Source organism: Nicotiana tomentosiformis, chromosome 3 (assembly GCF_000390325.3).
Source record: "Nicotiana tomentosiformis chromosome 3, ASM39032v3, whole genome shotgun sequence".
Classification (NCBI taxonomy): Eukaryota; Viridiplantae; Streptophyta; class Magnoliopsida; order Solanales; family Solanaceae; genus Nicotiana; species Nicotiana tomentosiformis.
The window spans coordinates 148,406,084-148,427,627 of record NC_090814.1 but is presented as its reverse complement, the minus strand read 5'-3'; the positions used below and the strand labels follow the sequence as shown (position 1 = coordinate 148,427,627).

The 21,544-nt window shown below is 36.8% G+C and overlaps 1 protein-coding gene across 1 annotated transcript; it reads left to right on the top strand.

Moving 5' to 3' along the window:
* The first annotated feature begins 15,789 nt into the window (after positions 1-15,789).
* LOC104117108 (putative hydrolase C777.06c) lies at positions 15,790-21,204 on the top strand. Its single transcript, XM_009628095.4, has 12 exons — positions 15,790-16,101; positions 16,316-16,443; positions 16,556-16,668; positions 17,268-17,309; positions 18,512-18,567; positions 18,718-18,794; positions 19,583-19,702; positions 19,863-19,939; positions 20,036-20,099; positions 20,203-20,253; positions 20,368-20,416; positions 20,752-21,204. Exons 1-12 carry the CDS (start codon positions 15,939-15,941, stop codon positions 20,868-20,870), a joined length of 1,059 nt encoding a protein of 352 aa, XP_009626390.1. The 5' UTR covers positions 15,790-15,938; the 3' UTR covers positions 20,871-21,204.
* Positions 21,205-21,544: the final 340 nt, after the last annotated feature.

Genomic DNA, 21,544 nt, shown 5'->3' with positions numbered 1-21,544 from the left:
CAGTCCGGAGCTCGAGCAGATGCACCTGTTGTAGAACCTCAGGTGGACCTTCAGGAGGAGGTTCTAGTTCAGAATGTACCAGCTGGACCAGTTCAGGTCCCGGAAGGATTCATAGCTACTCTAGTGCTTTAGGACGCTCTAGTCTGTTTGGTGAGTCTTATGGATGGCATGGCCCGGTATGGTACATTTCCAATGGCACCAGCTATTTCACAGGCTGGGGGAGGAGCACAAACTCCCACTACTCCCGCTCCGGAGCAGATGGCTCCCCAGACTCAGGCTCCAACAACCCCGCCAGTGGGGGTAGTTCAACCAGTTGTTACGGCACAGACCGCTGATAGGCCCGCCATGTCTTTTGAGGATTTCTTGAGACCGGATAAGTTTATTAAGCTATTTCCAATTCACTTCAGTGGTATACCTTCTGAGGACCCACAATATTATCTTGAACGCTGCCACGAGGTGCTGCGGAACATAGGTATAGTTGAGACCAATGGGGTTGATTTTGCCGTATTTCAGATGAAGTGTTCCGCTAAGAGGTGGTGGAGAAATTATACATTAATCCGACTAGTCGGATCGCCTGCACTTACCTGGGAGCAATTCTCTCAGCTATTTCTGGAGAAGTTCCTCCCTATCACACTGAGAGAGGAATTCCGCAAGCAATTTGAGCGTCTACAGTAGGGCAGTATGACTGTTACTCAGTATGAGTCCCGTTTTGTGTATTTGGCCCGTCATGCTCTCCTTTTACTACCTACGGAGGGAGAGACAGTGAGGAGGTTTATTGAGGGACTCACTTACCCTATCAGACTTCAGATGGCCAAGAAGACCGGAAGTGAGATTTCTTTTCAGGTGGTTGCTAATGTCGCAAGGAGGATCGAGATGGTTCTTGCACAGGAGAGAGGGTAGAGGTCCGATAAGAGAGGCCTCGTCAGTTCGATGGTTTCAGTGGTGCCTCATCTGGAGGCAGGGGTAATTTTTGATAGGGGTCATCCTCCCAGACTATTTCATTCAGCACTTCATACATCTCCCGGTGCTTCAGGGAGTCACGGTCCTATTATGCCTTACTCTGGGCAGCCAACATTCAGTGCACATTCAGCTCTTATCAGTGCTTCATCACTCCAGAGTTACTACATCGGTTATCTGGCCCATTTGGGTCAGCTTCAGCTTCAACAGCCACGACATCAGGATGGGTGTTATGAGTATGGTAACATTGGTCACATCAGGAGATATTGCCCTAGATTGGCGAGTAACAGATCTCGGCAAGATTCTCGTGCCATCATACCGGCATCGGTTGCTTCACCGCCTACTCAGCCAGCTAGAGGTGGAGGTCAGGCCATTAGAGGTGGAGGCCAGGCCATTAGAGGTGGAGATCAGACCGTTAGAGGTGAAGGCCAGCCAGTTAGAGGTCGTCCCAGGGATGCAGTTCAGAGTGGTGGGGCCCAGCCCCGATTTTATACTTTTCCAGCTAGGCCTAAGGCCGAGTCATCTGATATCGTGATCACAGGTATTATTCCAGTTTGCCATAGAGATGCTTCAGTTCTATTTGATCCATGATCTACTTATTCCTATGTGTCCTCCTATTTTGCTTCATATTTGGTTGTGCCTTATGATTCTCTGAGTGTTTCTGTCTGTGTATCTACACCAGTGGGAGACTCTGTTATAGTAGATCATGTCTATTGTTTGTGTGTGGTTACTATTGGTAATCTTGAGACTTGTGTGGATCTTCTACTTCTTGATATGGTAGATTTTGATGTCATATTGGATATGGATTGGTTGTCCCCTTATCATGTTATATTGGATTGTCATGCCAAGACAGTGACCCTAGCTATGCCGGGGTTACCTCGGTTAGAGTGGAAAGGAACTCATGGTCATTCTGCCAGCAGGGTTATTTCTTATATAAAAGCTCGGCGTACGGTAGAGAAAGGGTGTCTAGCCTATTTGAATTATATTCACGATCCCAGTGCGGATGTTCCTTCTATGGACTCAGTACCAGTTGTTCGTGAATTTCCAAAAGTATTTCCTATAGATTTGCCGGGGATGCCACCCGACAGAGATATTGACTTCTGTATTGATTTGGCTCCAGGCACTCAGCCCATTTCTATTCCACCATACTGTATGGTTCCGCTAGAGTTGAAAGGATTGGAAGAGCAGTTACAAGACTTGCTTGATCAGGGATTCATTAGACGTAGTATCTCGCCCTGTGGTACACCAGTATTATTTGTAAAGAAGAAAGATGGCTCTATGCAGATACGTATAGATTATCGGCAGTTAAACAAGGCCACTATCAAAAATAAATATTTGTTGCCAAGAACTGATAACTTATTTGATCAGCTTCAGGGTACCAAGGTATTTTCGAAGATTGATTTGAGGTGGTTACCATCAGTTGAAGATTAGGGAATCTGATGTCCCTAAAACAGCTTTTCGGACTCTAGTATGGGCATTACGAATTACTAGTGATGTCATTTGGGTTGACAAATGCCCCAGCAACATTTATGGATTTGATGAATCGGGTGTTCAAGACTTATTTGGATTCTTTTGTGGTTGTATTCATTGATGATATCTTGATTTACTCCAGCAGTCGAGAGGAGCATGAGAAACATCTTCGAAGTGTGCTTCATACTTTGAAGAATAATCAGCTATATGCCAAGTTTTCAAAATGTGAGTTTTGGTTAGACTTAGTTGTCTTTTGGGGCATGTTGTATCGGCAGAAGGCCTAAAGATGGATCCTAAGAAGATTGAGGCTATTCAGAATTGGCCTAGACCTACTTCAATTACAGAGATCCGGAGTTTCCTGGGTTTCGCAGGTTATTATCGCTGGTTCATGGAAGGGTTTTCATCTATAGCAGGCCCATTGACCAAACTGACCCAGAAAGGTGTCCCATTCAGATGGTCAGACGAGTGTGAGTTGAGTTTTCAGAAACTCAAAATTGCTTTGACTACGACGCCAATGTTGGTATTACCCACAGGTTCATGATCGTATATAGTATATTGTGATGCATCTCACATTTGGCTTGGTGCAGTATTAATACAAGATGGCAGGGTGATTGCATATGCATCGTGGCAGTTGAAGGTTCATGAGAAGAATTATCCTGTTCTTGACTTTGAACTGGCAGCCATTGTTCATGCGCTAAAGATTTGGAGGTATTACCTCTACGGTATCTCGTGTGAGGTATTTACTGATCATCGTAGCCTTCAATACCTGTTCAAACAAAAAGACCTTAATTCGACACAGAGAAGATGGTTGGAGTTGTTGAAAGACTATGATATCATCATTTTATATCACCCCGGAAAGGCCAATATGGTGGTCGATGCTTTGAGTAGAAAGGTTGTGAGTATGGGCAGTCTTGTATATATTCTGATTGGTGAGAGGCCATTAGCTGTAGATGTACAGACTTTAACTAACCAGTTCGTGAGGTTAGATGTTTCAGAACCCAGTCGGGTTCTAGCTTGCACAGTCACTTGGTCTTGTTTATATGAGCGTATCAGAGAGAGGGAGTATGATGATCCTCATTTACTTGTCCTTAAGGATACGGTGCGGCACGGTGATGCCAAACAGGTTACTGTGGGGGAAGATGGGGTTCTGCGAATGCAGGGTCATATTTGTGTGCCTAATGTGGATGGGCTTCGTGAATTAATTCTTGAAAAGGCACACAGTTTCAGGTATTCTATTCATCCAGGTACCGCCAAAATGTATCAAGATTTGAGGCAATATTATTGGTGGGGGAGAATGAAAAAGGATATAGTTGCATATGTAGCTCAGTGTCTGAATTGTCAGCGAGTTAAGTACGAACATCAAAGACCTGGTGGTTTGCTTCAGAAGTTAGAAATTCCTGAATGGAAATGGGAGCGTATCACTATGGATTTTGTTGTTGGACTCCCACGGACTCAGAGAAAATTTGACGCAGTTTGGGTCATTGTGGACAGGTTAACCAAATCAACACATTTCATTCCAGTGGCAGCTACCTATTCTTCAGAAAGGTTAGGTGAAATTTACATTCGTGAGATTGTCCGCCTTTACGGTGTACCCGCGTCTATTATTTTAGATCGAGGTATGCAGTTTAACTCACACTTCTAGAGAGCTGTACAGCGTGAGTTAGGCACGCGGGTTGAGTTGAGCATAACATTTCATCCACAGACAGACGAACAGTCAGAGCGCACCATTCAAATATTGGAAGATATGCTTCGCGCTTGTGTTATGGACTTTGGAGGTTCTTGGGATCAATTCTTGCCACCTGCTGAGTTTGCTTATAATAACAGCTACCAGTCGATCATTTAGATGGCTCCATATGAGGCATTATACGAAAGGCGATGTCGATCACCAATTGGTTGGTTTGAACCGGGAGAGGCTCGATTGTTGGGTACCGATTTGGTACAGGATGCCTTGGATAAGGTCAAGATTATTCAGGATCGACTTCGCACAGCTCAGTCTAGGCAAAAGAGTTATGCCGACCGTAAAGTTCGTGATATTGCATTCATGGTTGGAGAAAGAATATTGCTCCGGGTTTCACCTATGAAAGGTGTAATGAGGTTCGGAAAGAAGGGCAAGTTGAGCCCTAGGTATATCAGACCCTTTAAAATTCTTGAAAGGGTAGGTGAAGTAGCCTACAGGCTTGTATTACTACCTAATTTATCAGCAGTTCATCCGGTGTTCTATGTGTCTATGCTCCGGAAATATCATGGTGATCTGTCCCATGTATTCGATTTCAGCTCAGTCCAATTGGACAAAGATTTGACTTACGAGGAGGAGCCGGTGGCTATTCTAGCCTGGCAGGTCCAACAGTTGATGTATAAAAGTTATCCTTCAGTTCGGGTGTAATGGAGAGGTCAGCCGGTAGAGGCATCTACCTGGGAGTCTGAGTCGGACATGCTGAGTAAATATCCACACCTTTTCTCCAGCTCAGGTATTTTTTCTAACTCCGTTTGAGGACGAACGTTTGTTTTAGAGGTAGAGAATGTGATGACCCAAAATGTCATCTTTAAATTTAATAAGTAATTCTGTGTTCTAAGACCTCAAAAAGTACCATTTATCATTCCTCGACTTGCGTGCGCAGTCCGTATGATTTTTCGAAAAGTTTTTATGTGAAAAAAGGATTAAAAGGTGAAATAGAGCTTTAAAACTCAACTGAGTTGATTTTGGTCAACATTTTAAGAAAACGGACCCGGATTAGTGTTTTAATAATTCCGAGGTCCCTAGCCCGAGATATGAAATTTTGATGAAACATTAAAAGCATGAAAGCTTAATGATTTTTAAGAAATTACTGATGTTGGATTTATTGACCTCGGGTCCGTATTTTGGTTCTGAAGCCCGGTATAGGTCCACTATAATATTTATAACTTGTCTGTCGAATTTGGTGAGAATCGGAGTTGATTTGACGTGATTCGGACGTCCGATTGTAAAAATATAAGTTTTAAAGTTTTCTTGAAAACCTTCTTTGATTTGGTGTCCGATTCGTAGTTCTAGGTGTTATTTTGGCGATTTGATTGCGCGAGCAAGTTCGTATGAGGTTTTTGGATTTGTGTGCATGTTTGGTTTGGAGTCCCGAGGGCTCGGGTGAGTTTCGGGTAGGCTATGGGATGATTTTGAACTTAGAAAATCTAGTTTTTCTGCAACTTCAGGCTTCTGGTATTTCCTTCATCGCGTTCGCGAATATACTCTCGCGAACGCGAAGGGCAAATTGGGGTGGCTGAATTTTCCATCTTCGCGAACGCGAAGATTGGGTCACGAACGCAAAGCTATGGGGACTTTTCCCTTCGCGAACGCGACCAACTCAACACGAACGCGAAGCTTTAGAGGCCTGGGGGAGGGGTCTGTTGTCCATCTACGCGAACGCGAGCACTGGCACGCGAACGAGAAGGCCGGTGGGAAAAAGCCTTCGCGAACGCGAAGGAGGACTCGCGAATGCGAAATCCACGTACTGCTATTCATCGCGAACGCGACAGGCCCTTCGCGAACGCAAAGAAGACCTGACGCCTGTGACTTAAAACAGAACCAGAATGAGATTTTTCCCATTTTTCACAAACCCTCAATTATAACTCAGTTTAGGGGTGATATCAAAAGAGTTTTTCACGATTTCGAACTAGGTAAGTGTTCTTTATCATATAGTGATTGTATTTCATAAATCTAAGTCTATATTCATCATTTGTTTCGGATTTAGATGAAAGAAATTGGAATTTTTGTAAAACTTGCCAAAAAATAAAAATTTAGATTTGAAGGTCCATTTGACATCAGAATTGGATAATTTTTGTATGGGTGGACTCGTCTCAAAATGGGTATTCGGATTTCGTAAGTTTTTCCGAGATTTGAGATGTGGGTCCCACTGCAGAATATTTTAATGAATTTCGAATTTTTATTTGGAAAATTTATAAATTCATATAGAATTAATTCCTATGATTCTTATTGAGTATTTCGAATTATTTGTGAATAGATTTGAAGCTTTTGGAGATAAATTTAAAAGGGAAAGTTGTGGTCGAGTAATTGATTGGAATTTGCAAAGCGAGGTAAGTGTCGTGGTTAACTTTGACTTGAGGAAATAGAACCCTTAAATTATTTGTTATGTGAAATGCATGTGAGGGACGTATAGGCGAGGTGACGAGTGTCTATACGTCGTGAAATTAATTATTTGCCTGCTTACTTGAAAATCATAAATTGTTTTAAATCATGAATTAATTATTATAATAATTGTTTCTCTCTTATTCTTTGTCAAATATTAATTCTTGAATTCCTGCATTAATTGTTACATACTATTTGAATTATGTGCCTTAATTGTTATTTGACATTTAGCATATTAAATATTAAACTGTATATTTTCTCTCTGATTTTCATAATAATTTACTATTTGCCTTTGTTTGTTTCATAATTAAATCATAATTATTATATGCTTGTTGTCTTATAATTTTATATTAATTGTTATATTTATTGGGAAAATTTTTCTATAAGAATTGGTAAATGAATATGTTGGAGGAGCGGGTTGCACGCCGCAACATAATTGATTATAATGAATATATTGGAGGATCGGGTCGCACGCTGTAGCAGAATTAATTATAATGAATATATTGGAGGATCGGGTTGCACGCCACAACAGACTTATTAAAAAGTCCATATTGGAGGATCGGGTTGCACGCCGCAACAAGCTTATTAAAAGTCCATATTGGAGGATCGGGTTGCACGTTGTAACAGACTTATTTAAAAGTTGACATACATATATATATATATATATATATATATATATATATATATATATATTGGGGGATCGGGTTGCACGCTGCAACAGAATTGAATGTGAATATATTGTGAGAGCGGGTTGCACGCTGCAACAACATTGATGGAAATGATAATTGGTTATGACTGCTGAGTTGGCTTCAATTATTATAAACGAGTTACTTGATTTATTTCTATTATTGTTGTTGCTACTAATATTGCGTACATGTAATGTAAGTGACCCGCCTTAGCCTCGTCACTACTTCGTCGAGGTTAGGCTCAGCACTTACCGGTACATGGGGTCGGTTGTACTGATACTATACTCTGCACTTCTTGTGCGAATTTTGGAGTTGGTCCCAGCGGCGTACCATAGACTTGCTCGGATTTCAGCTACTCAGAGGAGACTCGAACTATAACTGCATGACGTTCGCAGTTCTGAAGTCCCCGTCTACTTTACTTTGGCTGTGTGTTTGTTTTCAGATAGCTTTATTTTATTCAGACCTTCATTTGTATTTATTCTAGAAGCTCGTGCACTTGTGACACCAATTCTGGGATGGTATTTAGACACCGTTATTTTTATGAATTATTTACTATATTTCAGACCTTACTTCCGCGTTTCTTTCTTTGTTACTAATAAATTTAAAGATTGTTTAAAAAATAGTTAATATTATTCTAACATTGGCTTTCCTATCAAGTGAAATGTTAGGCGTCATCACGGTCCGAAGTTAGGAATTTCGGGTCATGACATTTTTAGATTCATCACATGAGTAAAATTCTTATTCAAGTTAAAAACAAATCTTAGGGTACATAAATTTATTCCATAAAAAGAGCGTTAGAATACAGAGTAAAAATGTTAATATATTATTAAGAATCAAAATGCTACATAAGTGTCTCAGGAAGCACAATCAAAGCTAAATTCTAAACAAGAACAAACTTTCAAGACTATATTATAAAGAGTCGACTCTGGTATAACGAGATTATTCTTTGTAGATGCCTCCGGCGGAATCGAGATAATATTTCTATGTCATTTATTACTTGCAAATATCATATCAAGAGGCATGGTACTGTTAGCAATAATAGCAAGTGGTGTACCAACAACGATTTTATTGTGAGGCCACCCACTTTAGATTTGATATACCTCTTCAAACAACTTAAATAACTATCACAGATATATCAAAGCAGAACAATGGTGCTAATTTTATAAGGAAATTGAAATTGATAATATGGGATGAAGCACTTATGGCTAAGTGTCAAGCGATTGAAATAATTGCCCAAAGTTCTAGAGATATGTATATTAATGAACCATCTAGTGAAAAACTAATGGTTTGGGAGGTGAGGTTCTGTCAAGTACTACCAGTAGTTCCAAAATCGACAAAAGTAGAGACTGTAAAAGCTTGCTTGCCAAAGTTATACTGCTGGCCTCAAACGAAAAGGATTCAACTGACAAGAAATATAAAGTAAGAACAGATCCAGTATTCAGTGTCTTCTTGCTTCGTGCCGGAAACGAAGAAGAGCATCCAATAAAAGATGATTTAGTTCTTCCTGAACACTTGGTTATCAATCTCAATGGCAATAGTAGTGTATTTAATAATAAAAATATTTCTATCATTAGATTAAAACGCAATTTGTGCAAATCGCATGATAGAATTAAAAAGATATTTTAGCTAGCAGAAATGAATATGTTGATCAACTAAATAAAAGGTTGATTGCAAAATTTTATAGTAAAAACAAAATATTTTTCAGTTTTTGACTCAACAAAAAATGATGCCAATATTTACTACCAAGAAGAATACTTAAATACTTTAGTACCAAATGGCCTTCTACCATACATGTTTGCTGTCAAGTTTCTTATTTTTTATGTATGTTAGTGTCACCGTATATATGATAGATTAAGTTAAAATTGATCTTTCATTGTATATAGGTTAATTTTGAAGAAAACTATGCCCGTCATGCCACTGGAAAACTTAGATACGTCGTATAGCTTATGTAATAGCACACAAATAGTATATAGAAGTTTTGACAATAACGTCATACATGCAAAAATTATGATACTGGTTAATGTGCTTCTAAGTATATTCTTATCCCTGAATTCAACTTTCATCTTCTGAAACTAAGGAATATCCTTTTAAATTTGTGTGAAAATAATTTCTAGTATGTTTATGTTTTGCAAATATAATAAATAAAGCACAAGGACAAACATCCTAAATATTGGACTATATTACCGCAATATATTTTCTTGCACGAACAACTATATGTTGCACTTTCAAGAGGGATATCAAGATCGACAACAAGAGTTCTGGTTAAGGCAGAGCAACCAACGCATTAGGAGGAAACATACACAAAAAAATATTGTCCACAAAGAAGTGTTCGTTAAGATACCATCATATTAAATACTTTTAAACTATAATATATAATTATCTAACTAACATGATAAAATTGATCATTTGTGTAAGTATTGATGATGTCCTTTTATTTTAAATTTCATGTATTATGCTAATATAATAATATTTTTCGGCATTTAGATGATTGTTGTATTATTATACATAAAATTTCTCTCATTAATTAAATTTATTGTTCCTTCATATAAATAAATATTTAAATCACCATGTATCATTATTAACGTGCAACACACGTTCATGCATACTAGTATTAAGAATAGCTTGGCTGATTTACACAAATGCCCCCTTTTAAGTCCAATGTTTAGATTTAGTCTTTATTTTTAAAAGTTATGTAAATATAGACATTGAAAAATTACCCCTTCCGTACTGTTAGACGTAGGGTCTAATATTTGCTCATAATTTTCAATTTGATCAACCCTGCAGACAAAAAGATTAGAATGTGATCGAATGATTGCAATAATTCATAAAATTTTAGACCGTGATCTAACATATTCTCATAAAATTTTTAGTTTTCTGAAAATATGTCTTTAGATCATGGTCTAACACATTCTCATAATTTTTTCAATTTTTTGAAAATATGTCTTTAGATCGTAGTCTAAGAGATACCGCATAATTTGCAAAGAAAAATAAAAAGATGATTATTTACTAAACAACTTGTACAAAAAAGGGACAATCGGCATGAAAATTACTTGAATAGTTTTGCCATTTGGGTTGGCCCAGAACGAGGCATCTTGCCATTAGGGCTGACCTAAAACGGGGCTTTTGTATCTATACTCGATTTTGGGATCACAATTGAACCTATATTTACTTTGTAAAATAAATTGCATACCTACCCACTTTACGATCAATTTTAGACTTATCGGGTCCGTAGTTAAAAAAAATTAGTCTAAAGTAAAACAATTACACTTCAGGTGCACTTAAGGCCAAAAGGTCTGAAGTGCAACAAATGTTTTCCTATACTTAAGGCCAATAAGTCTGAAGTGAAAATTTTTATTTCAGATGCACTTAAGGCCAAACGGTCTGAAGTGCAACCAACTTTTTCATGCGCTTAAGACCAAATATGCCTGAAGTGCAAATTGCCCATAAACAGAAATTTGTTTTTCGAATTTTAACAATCAAGTATACGATTTAATACCTAAATCTACTCTAAATTAGCTCAAATTTGAAACATAACCTCCAAATATCATCAAGAACAAACTCCAATCATCAATTTGTCAAAACAACAATAAATCTAACGAATTCATTTTATAATTAAAAAAAAAACCCTAAAAAATAGTAAAAAATAAAGCGTCACAACAGCTCACCATTATAAAATATCATAAACTACCTTAAAATATATTCACAAACACCATATAAAATCACTGCTACCCGAAGAAGAAGAAGAAGAAGAAGAAGAAAGAGGAGAAAGCGGCCTGATTTTGTTTAAAAAGTGAGTACTGGTTAAAAAAATGAAAAAGGGCCTGAATTGCCCCTGAACTATTAGATTTGGCCTAAAATTGTCCCTCATCCACCTATTGAGCTATATATAACCTTCATGTTAATGTTCTACCTCACAACTGCCCCTATAGTTAACCGCCAAACTCTTTTTAAAAATTAAAGTTATTTTTAATGACGTAGCATTATACTATTGGTTGATTTAAAATCCAACCAAAATATTTTCATCCCACCCATTCTACCCGACCCATCAGATTAAACCTAACATAGTCGATGATTTCTATGCCCCAAGAACCATTTCTTATTCCCCCAAAACTTACTGTGTCGACAACGATGGTGTAGGGTAAAATATTTGACTGCTCTGTGCTATATCTCTTCGAAAGATTCAAGTTAAAGATCAAATTTTAAAGTCTTTCTCTGTTCAATTAAGTTTTTACTATTTTTTTTAAAAATAAATGTGGGTAGGGATTTTAGGAATTTATCATCTAGTGTTACTTTCGAGTTGTGGGAATTTTTTTACTGCTTATTTGATACTTTTAATATCATTGTTAGTAGTTTTGAGGTTGCATGTGGTCCCTCTTTATTTTTTATTGTCAGTTTTTAGTATTTGTTTTATGGATGATAGCAATTTAAGGTTCCTATGGGGCCTTATTGTCTGCTCAATCAGTTCTTTATTCTAAGATTTTGTGTTTATTTTTTTATTTATAGTTGTATATGGTCCATTAAACTTTATTCTTGTCTGTACTTTAGGATATTAAATATTGGTTAATTCCTTTTTTTTTTTTTTTCTGTTTATGTCTGATAGGTCACTTTCCCCTTTCTTTTATGGCTTGCAAACGACTTCAATGAAGAATGATTGAAAAAGTGGACTTGATCTTGAATTATGGGGCAGATGGGTCTTGAACCCTCAATTAGTATACATTAAAATATTAAATCACTTGTTGCAAGCCTATAATGTGGATTTATTGTCTTACATAGATATTTGTTCAGAATACATTGAAAAATGTGAGTTTAAGAAGGTGGAACAACTTCTAGTAACAGGGCCTTCGGGTAGGTACTTTTTGGTTGAAGGTGATTCACGAATCAGAACACTGCAACAACTTTTATCTAACCAGTTTATTGTACTTCAATTCTTTACTATTGAGGAGGGTGAAGAACATGTGTCAACTCCTAGCATAAGTCACCATAATGTACCTCGCAGTGACACATTATATGTTGGGACTAATTGTGAGTCATGTGAGAAAAAGGACGCATATGAACTTGACTCTAGTGATTATAATAGTGATCAACTAGATCTCTTTAGTAAGGAAAGGACTAAAGAAGTCAATGACAACTGGACAAGTATAAAAAGTTGAAAGAGGGCATGAGTTTTAGAGACTGCTGAAGCTAAAAGAATTAAGGGATTTTATGCAATTGCTAATGGGAAGGGTCTTAAAGTTTTAGAGAGTGACACTGGTAGAGTTAGATATAAATGTGATATTGGTTGTCCCTTTAGTGCTTGATATCTGAGGATAATAGAGATCAAGGATTTAAAATTAAGACTTTGAAAGCAAAACATAATTGTGAGCCACCATACAATGAATCTTGAATTGAAGAAGTGTACTTGTGGAGTAAGGAATTTGACAGGAATACCATGTCCTCATGCCATCAAAGCTTTAATGCACAACAAACAAGATCCATTAAGCGAGGTGCATTGGTGGTATTCAATGGAAGCTTATATGTTGGTATACATGCATAAGTTACAACATGTGAGAGATGAGAAATTCTGGAAAGTTGAGCCACAACATGCAATGGAACCACCATAAGTACATAAAATGGTGGGTAGACCAAAAGTAAAGAGAAAAGGAGAAAATGATGAGGCTAGGAAGAGGGAGGGCGTATGGTCAACTTTAAAAAAGGGACTTAAAATGACATGTGGGTTATGTGGTACAATAAGTCACAACAGAAGAAAATGCCCTTTGGTAACAGTCTTTTTCATATATTTTCTTAACTAACAAAAAAATTTAATTCATAATGTTTTCTAATGAATAAATCTTGTAGGCTAATGGTGAAGGAACTTCCCAGACAATACAAGATGTACCCTTAACGACACCCCAAGATAGTCAAAATTCAGAATTTGTCTTCATGTCTACTCCTCGAGTGAGAATGACCTCTACTCAACATTCCAGTCAATCCGCTGGACCTTCAAATATAGCTCAAGGAAAAGTATCTGCAACCAAACTTCAAACAAGGTCTGTTGCACTATCAAACACACTTCAACAATTTATTGCACCTTCAACAATAACTAATGATGAATATTAAGATGAAGATGAAGATGAAGATGAAGATGAAGATGAAGATGAAGATGAAGATGAAGAGTCGGTTGTGATACCTAAGGTGATATCTGAAACTAAGACAAGGATTCAATAAAGAAAGTTGCATCAAGAACCTATTGGTACCGGGAAAATTAGCTTCAAAGGAGATGTAGATGGTGTCAATGTGCCTACCGATCTGCCTTATTCACCAAAGAAGCTCACATGAAAGGCAAATCATCTATGTCCGCAAGACAGTTGGTAATAGAAAAATAAAAAAGAATTAGATAACTCAAGACCAAAAGGGCCAAGCAGTATAGTTGTTTATTTTAGTTCAATGACTTTTGTGTGATAACTGTTATGTACTGATTGATCAGACCTTATTTTTTGTTATTTTAGTGGAGAATCAGTTGTTGATTGAGACTACATTTATGTTATTTTGAATCAACCATGAATCTGTCACAAATAAGAAATCAGATGTAATTCTGTGTGTTTTACCATTATGATGGACTTTTCAATAGTAATATTTCTTGGGTTTCTTATGTCAATCTCCAAAGAAGTGTTGCTTGTCATAAAGTGTTCTGTTTTTACATTTAACTTGTCTATTATTTTTCTATCTATTACATTATTTCTACATTTAAATTTGGGACATCTGGCTTTCACTATAAGTGTTTGTCAACCCTTTTGACGAAGTGGAGTGAGAATTAATCTTTCTTGGTTAATGATGCTTCTGCCATTATCTTGAAAAATGTTGCAAACACAACAATAGTGGTTATGGTTAGATAGTGAAGAAATGCATCAAATTTGGTTCTCAACCTTATGTCAGTGTTGGCATGATTATGAAGTTTTATAAATTGTAATTGACTTTTATTCTGCTTTTAAGAGAAATAATTTGTGATTTTTTATTTGGTATCACAGTAACACAAGAATCTACCTTAGTCCAATGAAGACTCATATGGAGTTCCATTCATTGAAGCGTATGTCTAGATCAAGGTGCTGATATATGAAAGAAATTCTTAGCTTTGGGCATGCAACATGCTATAAAAGAGAGTACTGCATTTGTTCTCAAGGAAAAAGAATGATATGTATTTGTACGCTGCATCTTTCCTTACGTAGAGAGCAAAATTTATCCAATATTGTGGCTTCAATTTACTCTTCAAATTTAATACGAGCTAACAGTTAAAATCTCATTTCTACTGCTCTGCAAAAGGTGTTCATGAACAAGGAAAGGTGCCATAGATAACTAAAAAGTTTTCATTGACCGAACATGGATTACATTACAATAAACCATTGTAAAAATCTGCAAATTTCTTTCTTTTGACAACCAAAACAACCAATCTAAACAACTAAAATCTCCAAATTTCCTTCATTAACCACCCAAAACAACTAATTGAGAAAACTAAAATCTGCAGATTTTCTTTATTTAACAACCAAAATAACCAGTTTAAATAATTAATATCAGCAAATTTCATCATTAATACAACCAGGACATCATATCTAAACCTAATTAATTTATATAAAAGAAACATAAGATATGTAGATCTATTGAAATTTTTCATCAACAATCGCAAAATATTAGAGGCCACCAACTTCAATATATCATTCTGCCAGCTACAAAAACAACAAAAATAGTCCATGATCATATCACAAGTCTTTTCCATCGCTTCAATTTCTGCTCCAAGTTTGAAACTTTCTCCTCCAATGATACATTATTCAAATATGCAGCTTGACTACCAACCATATCATCCACAATCTTTCTCATGTTGTTCCTTTCTTGACGAAGGGCATTCAACGAATTTTTTTGCTTGTGGATAAACATTGACACATGAGGTGGAAGTTCTTCATCGCGCCATTTCCAATAACGACAACCATTAGTCTCATAATGACAATATTTGTAAAATATACGACCACCATTCAAAGTTGTCGTAGCAGTAAAATGGTTGGCATTCAATCCACAATAACATGTACGGATGTCACCTTGGTCAGGAGAAGAAGCAAAAGAAGATTCAGACATTTTTAAGCTAAAACAAGATGGAGAAAATCTAAGAACTCTAATTTTCAGACTTTGAAGAGGGAAGAGTAAAAAGAACCCTAATTTACATAGGGAAAGGGAGTATTAGTTATATTTTATGAGGAGGTGGTTCTTGGGTATACAAATCATCGGCTATGTTAGGTTTAATTTGATGGGTCGGGTAGAATGATTGGGTTGGAAATATTTTGATTGGATTTTAAATCAATGAATAGTATAATGGCACGTCATTAAAAATAACTTTAATTTTAAAGAAGATTTGGGCCGTTAACTATATAGGGGCAGTTGTGAGCTAGAATATTAATATTTTATATTTAACTTAATAGGTAGATAGGGGATAATTTTATACTAAATCTGAAAGTTCAGGTGCAATTCAAGCCCTTTTTCGTTTGAGCGTAGCTACAATTTTTACACCGTAAAACACATAGATGAAGCCCAAAACTCTGCACGGCCCAAGGTATTTTGTTCGTTTGGAACGTATTTTGTTCTTACAAATCAAACAGTGAACGGAACCGAAGCCGGTGCGGGGAGTTCAGGTGCCGGAAATACATCGGAACCTCAAAAGCATAACCAGTAGTCCCTACCAAGTCAAGATGGTGCTGTTTTTTGGAATTGTTCGTCCTCCTCCCCATAAACTTTTCTCTATCGCCCGTTCCACCCGCCAATTTTCCTTCACCAATAACAACAATTCACTGTTGGTATCAAGGAAAGGGTATTCTCAATTCAAACGGGTCCTCACAGCTTCTATTCATTCTAGTAAGTCTTTATATTCTCAATTCTGGTTAATTTTCAATAACTCCTTGAGCGTTTGGTTAACTACCTTGTCTTTTTTTTTTTTTTTTTCTGATCTTCTATAAAGAGAAGGAGACAAAGGGAATTTTTTTCACTCAAATTGAGATATAATTATAACTGAATTGCATTAATAAGATTCTTCTCACTCGACAATAAAAAAGTTTTAATCACGTTACAGGTACTGCAAGTTCTCAAACTGGAGCTGAGGTATCTACAGACAAATCTGAAATAATATTTATAGGAACAGGAACAAGTGAAGGAATTCCACGTGTGAGCTGCCTCACTAACCCCTTGAAGACATGCCCTGTAAGCCTGCAAAAACTACTCTGTGCTTATGTGGCATCTTAGAGGGTTGAAAGTATTTGCTGAATTAAATTAGTGGTTGATTTTGTATGAACTTCTTAATGTCCTATTACAGGTGTGCACAAAAGCTAATGAACCGGGTAACAGAAATAGGAGACTGAACACCGGCATCCTTATTCGTCACACCAGGCCCTCTGGAAACTGTAACATCCTTATCGATGTTGGCAAGTATGTCAGAGAGACTTTAAAGTACAATAGTTAGGAATGGTGATTGAGATCAATTTTGAATCATGATAGCTTGTAAATGCTTTAGTGTTTCAATGGTTTTTCCATTTTGAGATAATTCATAATATTATTCTTGATGTTAAATTTGGAATTTAGTCATGTCAGCACTTTAACTTTACGTCCTATGCTTTTCTAGGAGTTGTTTATCCTTTCAGAGATTTATACATTAGTAGAAAGTATAAGAACTTCTAGTACTTCTTAATCTTACTCTATTATTAATTTTATTTTGTATAATATTGGCCTGGGATGAGTTTATATGGTGTAATATGGTTAGTGAGGATGCATATAGCGGGGCCCAACTTGTTTGGGACTGAGGCTTAGTTGTTGTTGTTGTTGATGATGTTTAATTTGGAGTGGAGGTAGTATTTTGAATTAAGTTGTTCAGTCAACTTGGTCAACCATGATTCAACTACATGCTTACATAGCATCATCTTGTCTAACCCTAAAGTTATCCGGAAAAATAGATAAAATTGTGGGAAAAACAAAAATCTATTGGTTCTGAGTGTTGTTGTCTAAGAGCAGTTTCTCTTTGTGCAATCCAGGTTCTTCTACCATAGTGCTCTGAGATGGTTTCCTGCTTATGGGTAAGTCTCTTGCACTTGGCCTCATCTATTACTTTGTGAATGTATGTGATGACTGATATTATCTTTGTTAAGTGGATAAACTTCATCTGCTACTATATGAAACAACAAAAGAATCTTCTTGTGTAAAGGGTTAAGGCTACATGTGTCAACCTCCTAGATTCCAGTCTTGGGTGACTCATTCTTCTGCTTTTTGTTAGGAGTACTTCATTTTGGACCTTGTTGCGAAAGTAGATAGGTAGGATCTTTATAGCAGAAGCTTCAGCCTTAGAACCTACACATGTTATAGATAATTGTGATTATCTTGATGCTGCTCTGTGTCTCCACATAGACAGTTCTATTCCTAACCACATCAACGGATCAGCATGTCATAAATTCCGCTCAATCAGTTACCATAAACTATGGTTCTTTTGTTGAATCTGTCATTATTCTTGAGTGATGTCTTTGAGTGATGACACAGTTTGCTTCTTCTAGCATGTCAAGATGGGACGATACTGCCTTTTGGCTCAATATGTTTCAATTAAAAGGTTTATAACACTCTTATAAGATTTCATATCTAGTTCTTTTGCTTATAAAGGGGAAAAAAGGAATGTCGCAAAATAACTCTTATTGTTCCCTGCCATGAAAGAAAACCTTGTAGCTAGGAAGACTGTGTATCACATTTGCTAATGGAAGTGCTGAAAACTTTTTGCCTATGAACTCTTCTTGTGTCATCCTATGAACTCTTCTCGTGTCATTCTTCTATCACTATTGCTTATGATATTGATAGAAGCTTTTCATGACCTATTGTGTGCCTGACGAGTACATGCGAGCATTAGTAGGTGATGCTGGAAACAATGTGATAGTGCTATTATTTCATTTGCTTGGTATTTCATATAGAACAAAATGTCTATTTCGTCCTAAGTATATCATGGAAGGACTTATAAATTTGTGATAGTGAACCTGATTGCATACATAAACAACGGTATAAGCTTGTTTCAAGATATAGTTTGAAGAGCATTTTGGACTCGCTGAGTTAACTTGTCTAGACAACAGAATTTCAGTATTATTCTTCTAGGATTAATTGTTTCAAACTGCTGTTTCCTTTCATTTATTGGATACTCTGATAGTATTAACTTTTCTGCCTTCTAATGAAGAAAAAGAATGTTCATAACTTTTTGCTTATGATCCGTATGCCTTACTCGTGACTAGTTCTTCTGTGTCAGGATAAGAACAGTTGACGCGGTCATTATAACTCATTCTCATGCTGATGCAATTGGAGGTCTCTGATAAAATCACTTGTGATGCTTAGTGCAATGTGGATATGTCTTTTCCTGTACATTCCCTGCATAACCCCCTCCCCAAGGTCCTCCTTTCTCTATATCTATGCAAATTGCACACGCTCCAATAAATGAAGATAATTATTGTGCAGGTTTGGATGATCTTCGCGATTGGACTAACAATGTCCATCCCTCCATTCCTATTTATGTGGCCAGTCGTGATTTTGAGGTCTGAGTTCTTCTGAAATTCATAAGATGCAGTTCTTGATTTCTATTGTTATACAATGAACATTTGTGCTACTAAATGATAATGCATCTTTACATTGTTAGCATCCCTCAGTTAGCTGAGTGATTATGGAATTGAATTCATTCATCCTTTATCATTTTCTTGATAACTAATACCTTGATCATGTGTTGTTTACTGTGTCCAAGCAAACAAATTAGAGCAGTGCAAGATCAAAGAAACTCATATAATATGCAGAGAACTTCTCCTGAAGGTTCTATATATATGACTAGATTGCAAAAATGCACAATGATATAAAGTTATTCATGTACTAGTTGAAATTGTTCAAACTACTTAAAGATAGGTTGTAGGGACTGTGCAACAAACATTAAATGCTGGATCACCAAGGGCTGTGGTGAAATGGATAGGATCCCTCCACCCTTAGTCAGAGGTCTCAAGTTCGAGCCCCGGGAATGGACCTTGTAGGGAGTGCTTCACCCTTAATGGGCCATACGTGGCACAAATCCAAATCAGTCTGGTCCCAATCGGTTACCGGACATCTGGTGGCAAACCAAAAAAAAAAAAAAAAATTTAATGCTGGACGGCATATCTGTTTGCTGGAAAGATATTTTTTCCAGCTACTGGATAGAATTTCTCAAAAGTTACTACATTTTACCTAAAGTTCGCCAGTAGAGTCTGCCACTCCGAGATAGTGACATGCTTGAGTTGATGTAACTTGCTTCAGAAATTGTTATTTTTATTAGCTCAGAATGTGCACAATTTTCTTTCATTAGGTGATGAAGAAAACCCATTATTATTTGGTAGACAAAAGTGGTATCATACCGGGAGCTGCAGTCTCAGAGTTGCAATTTAACATCATAAAGGAAGATCCATTCATTGTACATGATCTTGAGGTTGAGGCTCTTTACTTTTACTCTACTAGTTGATTTAGTTGCATTCACTAATACTTTTACTCTAATAGCATCCCTTTTTATTTGTACTAGAACATTTTGCTCATAGTAAGTTGAGATGGTTAGTTATCACGGTAATGATTTCGATTGGTTTCCCTAGCAGATAATTCCTTTGCCAGTGTGGCATGGCTCTGGTTATCGTTCTTTAGGCTTTCGATTTGGGGATACCTGTTATATCAGGTAAACCTTATTCTCTCGCTTTGAAGTTTTTAGCAGCAGGCAGCAATATTAGCCACTAATGTTTTCTTTCTCCGTACCCTGGCCTGGCTTTCCTAGTGATGTAAGCGATATACCAGAAGAAACTTACCCACTTCTAAAGGACTGTGAACTCCTTATCATGGTTGGTCTTTCTCTCTCTTCCTTTGAACTCTGCTTTCCTTTAGCCAGCAATTGGTTAAGGATAAATGCTAAACTAATTAAGCAATGTCTCCTGACATTTTTAGGATGCTTTGCGGCCAGATAGATCTTCCTCCACACATTTTGGACTTCCAAGGGTGAGCTCTAATCTTTTGTATCCTTTTCTTTTCTGGGGACAGTGGTAACTAGAGATTTTAACAGTTGAATGATTACATTTCTTGTCATTGACATTTCCACGATAACATTTGAAGGCTCTGGAGGAGGTGCGGAAAATCAAACCAAAACGAACACTTTTCACAGGTATGTTGGCTCTTTCTGTTTCTATTTCATTTTTCTTTTTTTGAATTTTCGGTAGGTATGCACTTGTATGTTGGCTCTTTCTTTTTCTATTTTACTTTTATTGTCTTAACTGCTGGTCCTTCGTATATGTATAAGATTCGTTTCCTTCTGCTTATGGATTTTAGACCTTATTTATCTTCTAATACTGGAGTTTTGGTATGTCTTTGAGAATTATTTTTATTATACTATGGTTATATAAATTACTTGATGAAAACTAATAATAATATTATAATTGATTCTTGATGCACATTAAGAACTTCATAGCTAACGAGCGCCTGTTTTAATACCATGTGTAGGCATGATGCATCTTATGGATCATGAAGTAGTAAATGAAAGGCTACTGAAACTGAGGGAGTCGGAAGGTATTGATGTGCAGCTTAGCTACGATGGGCTTCGAGTGCCAGTGAACTTGTAGGCTTTCAGGTCTTACTCGATTAACCTGGCTATTCTTTCTGAATAAATTGATCATTCAGGAATTTGCTTCACAGTTTTTGGGGCCGATGTGAAGTCTCGCGAATTCATTCCTATGAATATGCATATTTTAGTTTCAATGGTATGGCAGGACAACAATTGGCTTTTGCTTACCAAAACAATTTACAAGCACAAATTGGAGATGTTATTTGTATTGAAAGACTGATCTAGGATTTTAAGTCTAGCGGGAGCAAAATACAATTGCATCCAACGGATGCAGACTGCAAACTCAATATGAATATATATTTTCAACCATATATAATTTTTGAATTCCTTCATATTCTTTTTGTGTTTCTTTTATTCCTCAGCATTCAACATGGTCATGACTCCGACGTGTGTCTTCTTCCATGACATACTAACACTATGCAATTATCTTTCTTTTCCCAATTGTTGGTATTTTTAACTATATTTCAGTAGCGATTTGGAGCCTGGGCATCTTGTTTAGTAATGATGAAAGGGTTGTAAGTAAAGTTGCAGATTTTGGAATTATCAAATCGTGGTCTTTTGAAACACGAATACGACTTTAACATAACTTGAAAATTGAAAAGAGATGAATATATAGAAAATTGGAGGTGAAGAAAAGGACGAAAGGAGAAGATAACAAATGGACGATATAAA

What these genes read in the sequence shown, in the direction of transcription:
- LOC104117108 (XM_009628095.4), top strand. Translation starts at nt 15,939, where the DNA reads ATGGTGCTGTTTTTTGGAATTGTTCGTCCTCCTCCCCATAAACTTTTC. An exon ending in CACAGCTTCTATTCATTCTA is followed by an intron (nt 16,102 to 16,315) that starts GTAAGTCTTTAT and finishes ATCACGTTACAG; the next exon opens with GTACTGCAAGTTCTCAAACT. An exon ending in ATCCTTATCGATGTTGGCAA is followed by an intron (nt 16,669 to 17,267) that starts GTATGTCAGAGA and finishes TGTGCAATCCAG; the next exon opens with GTTCTTCTACCATAGTGCTC.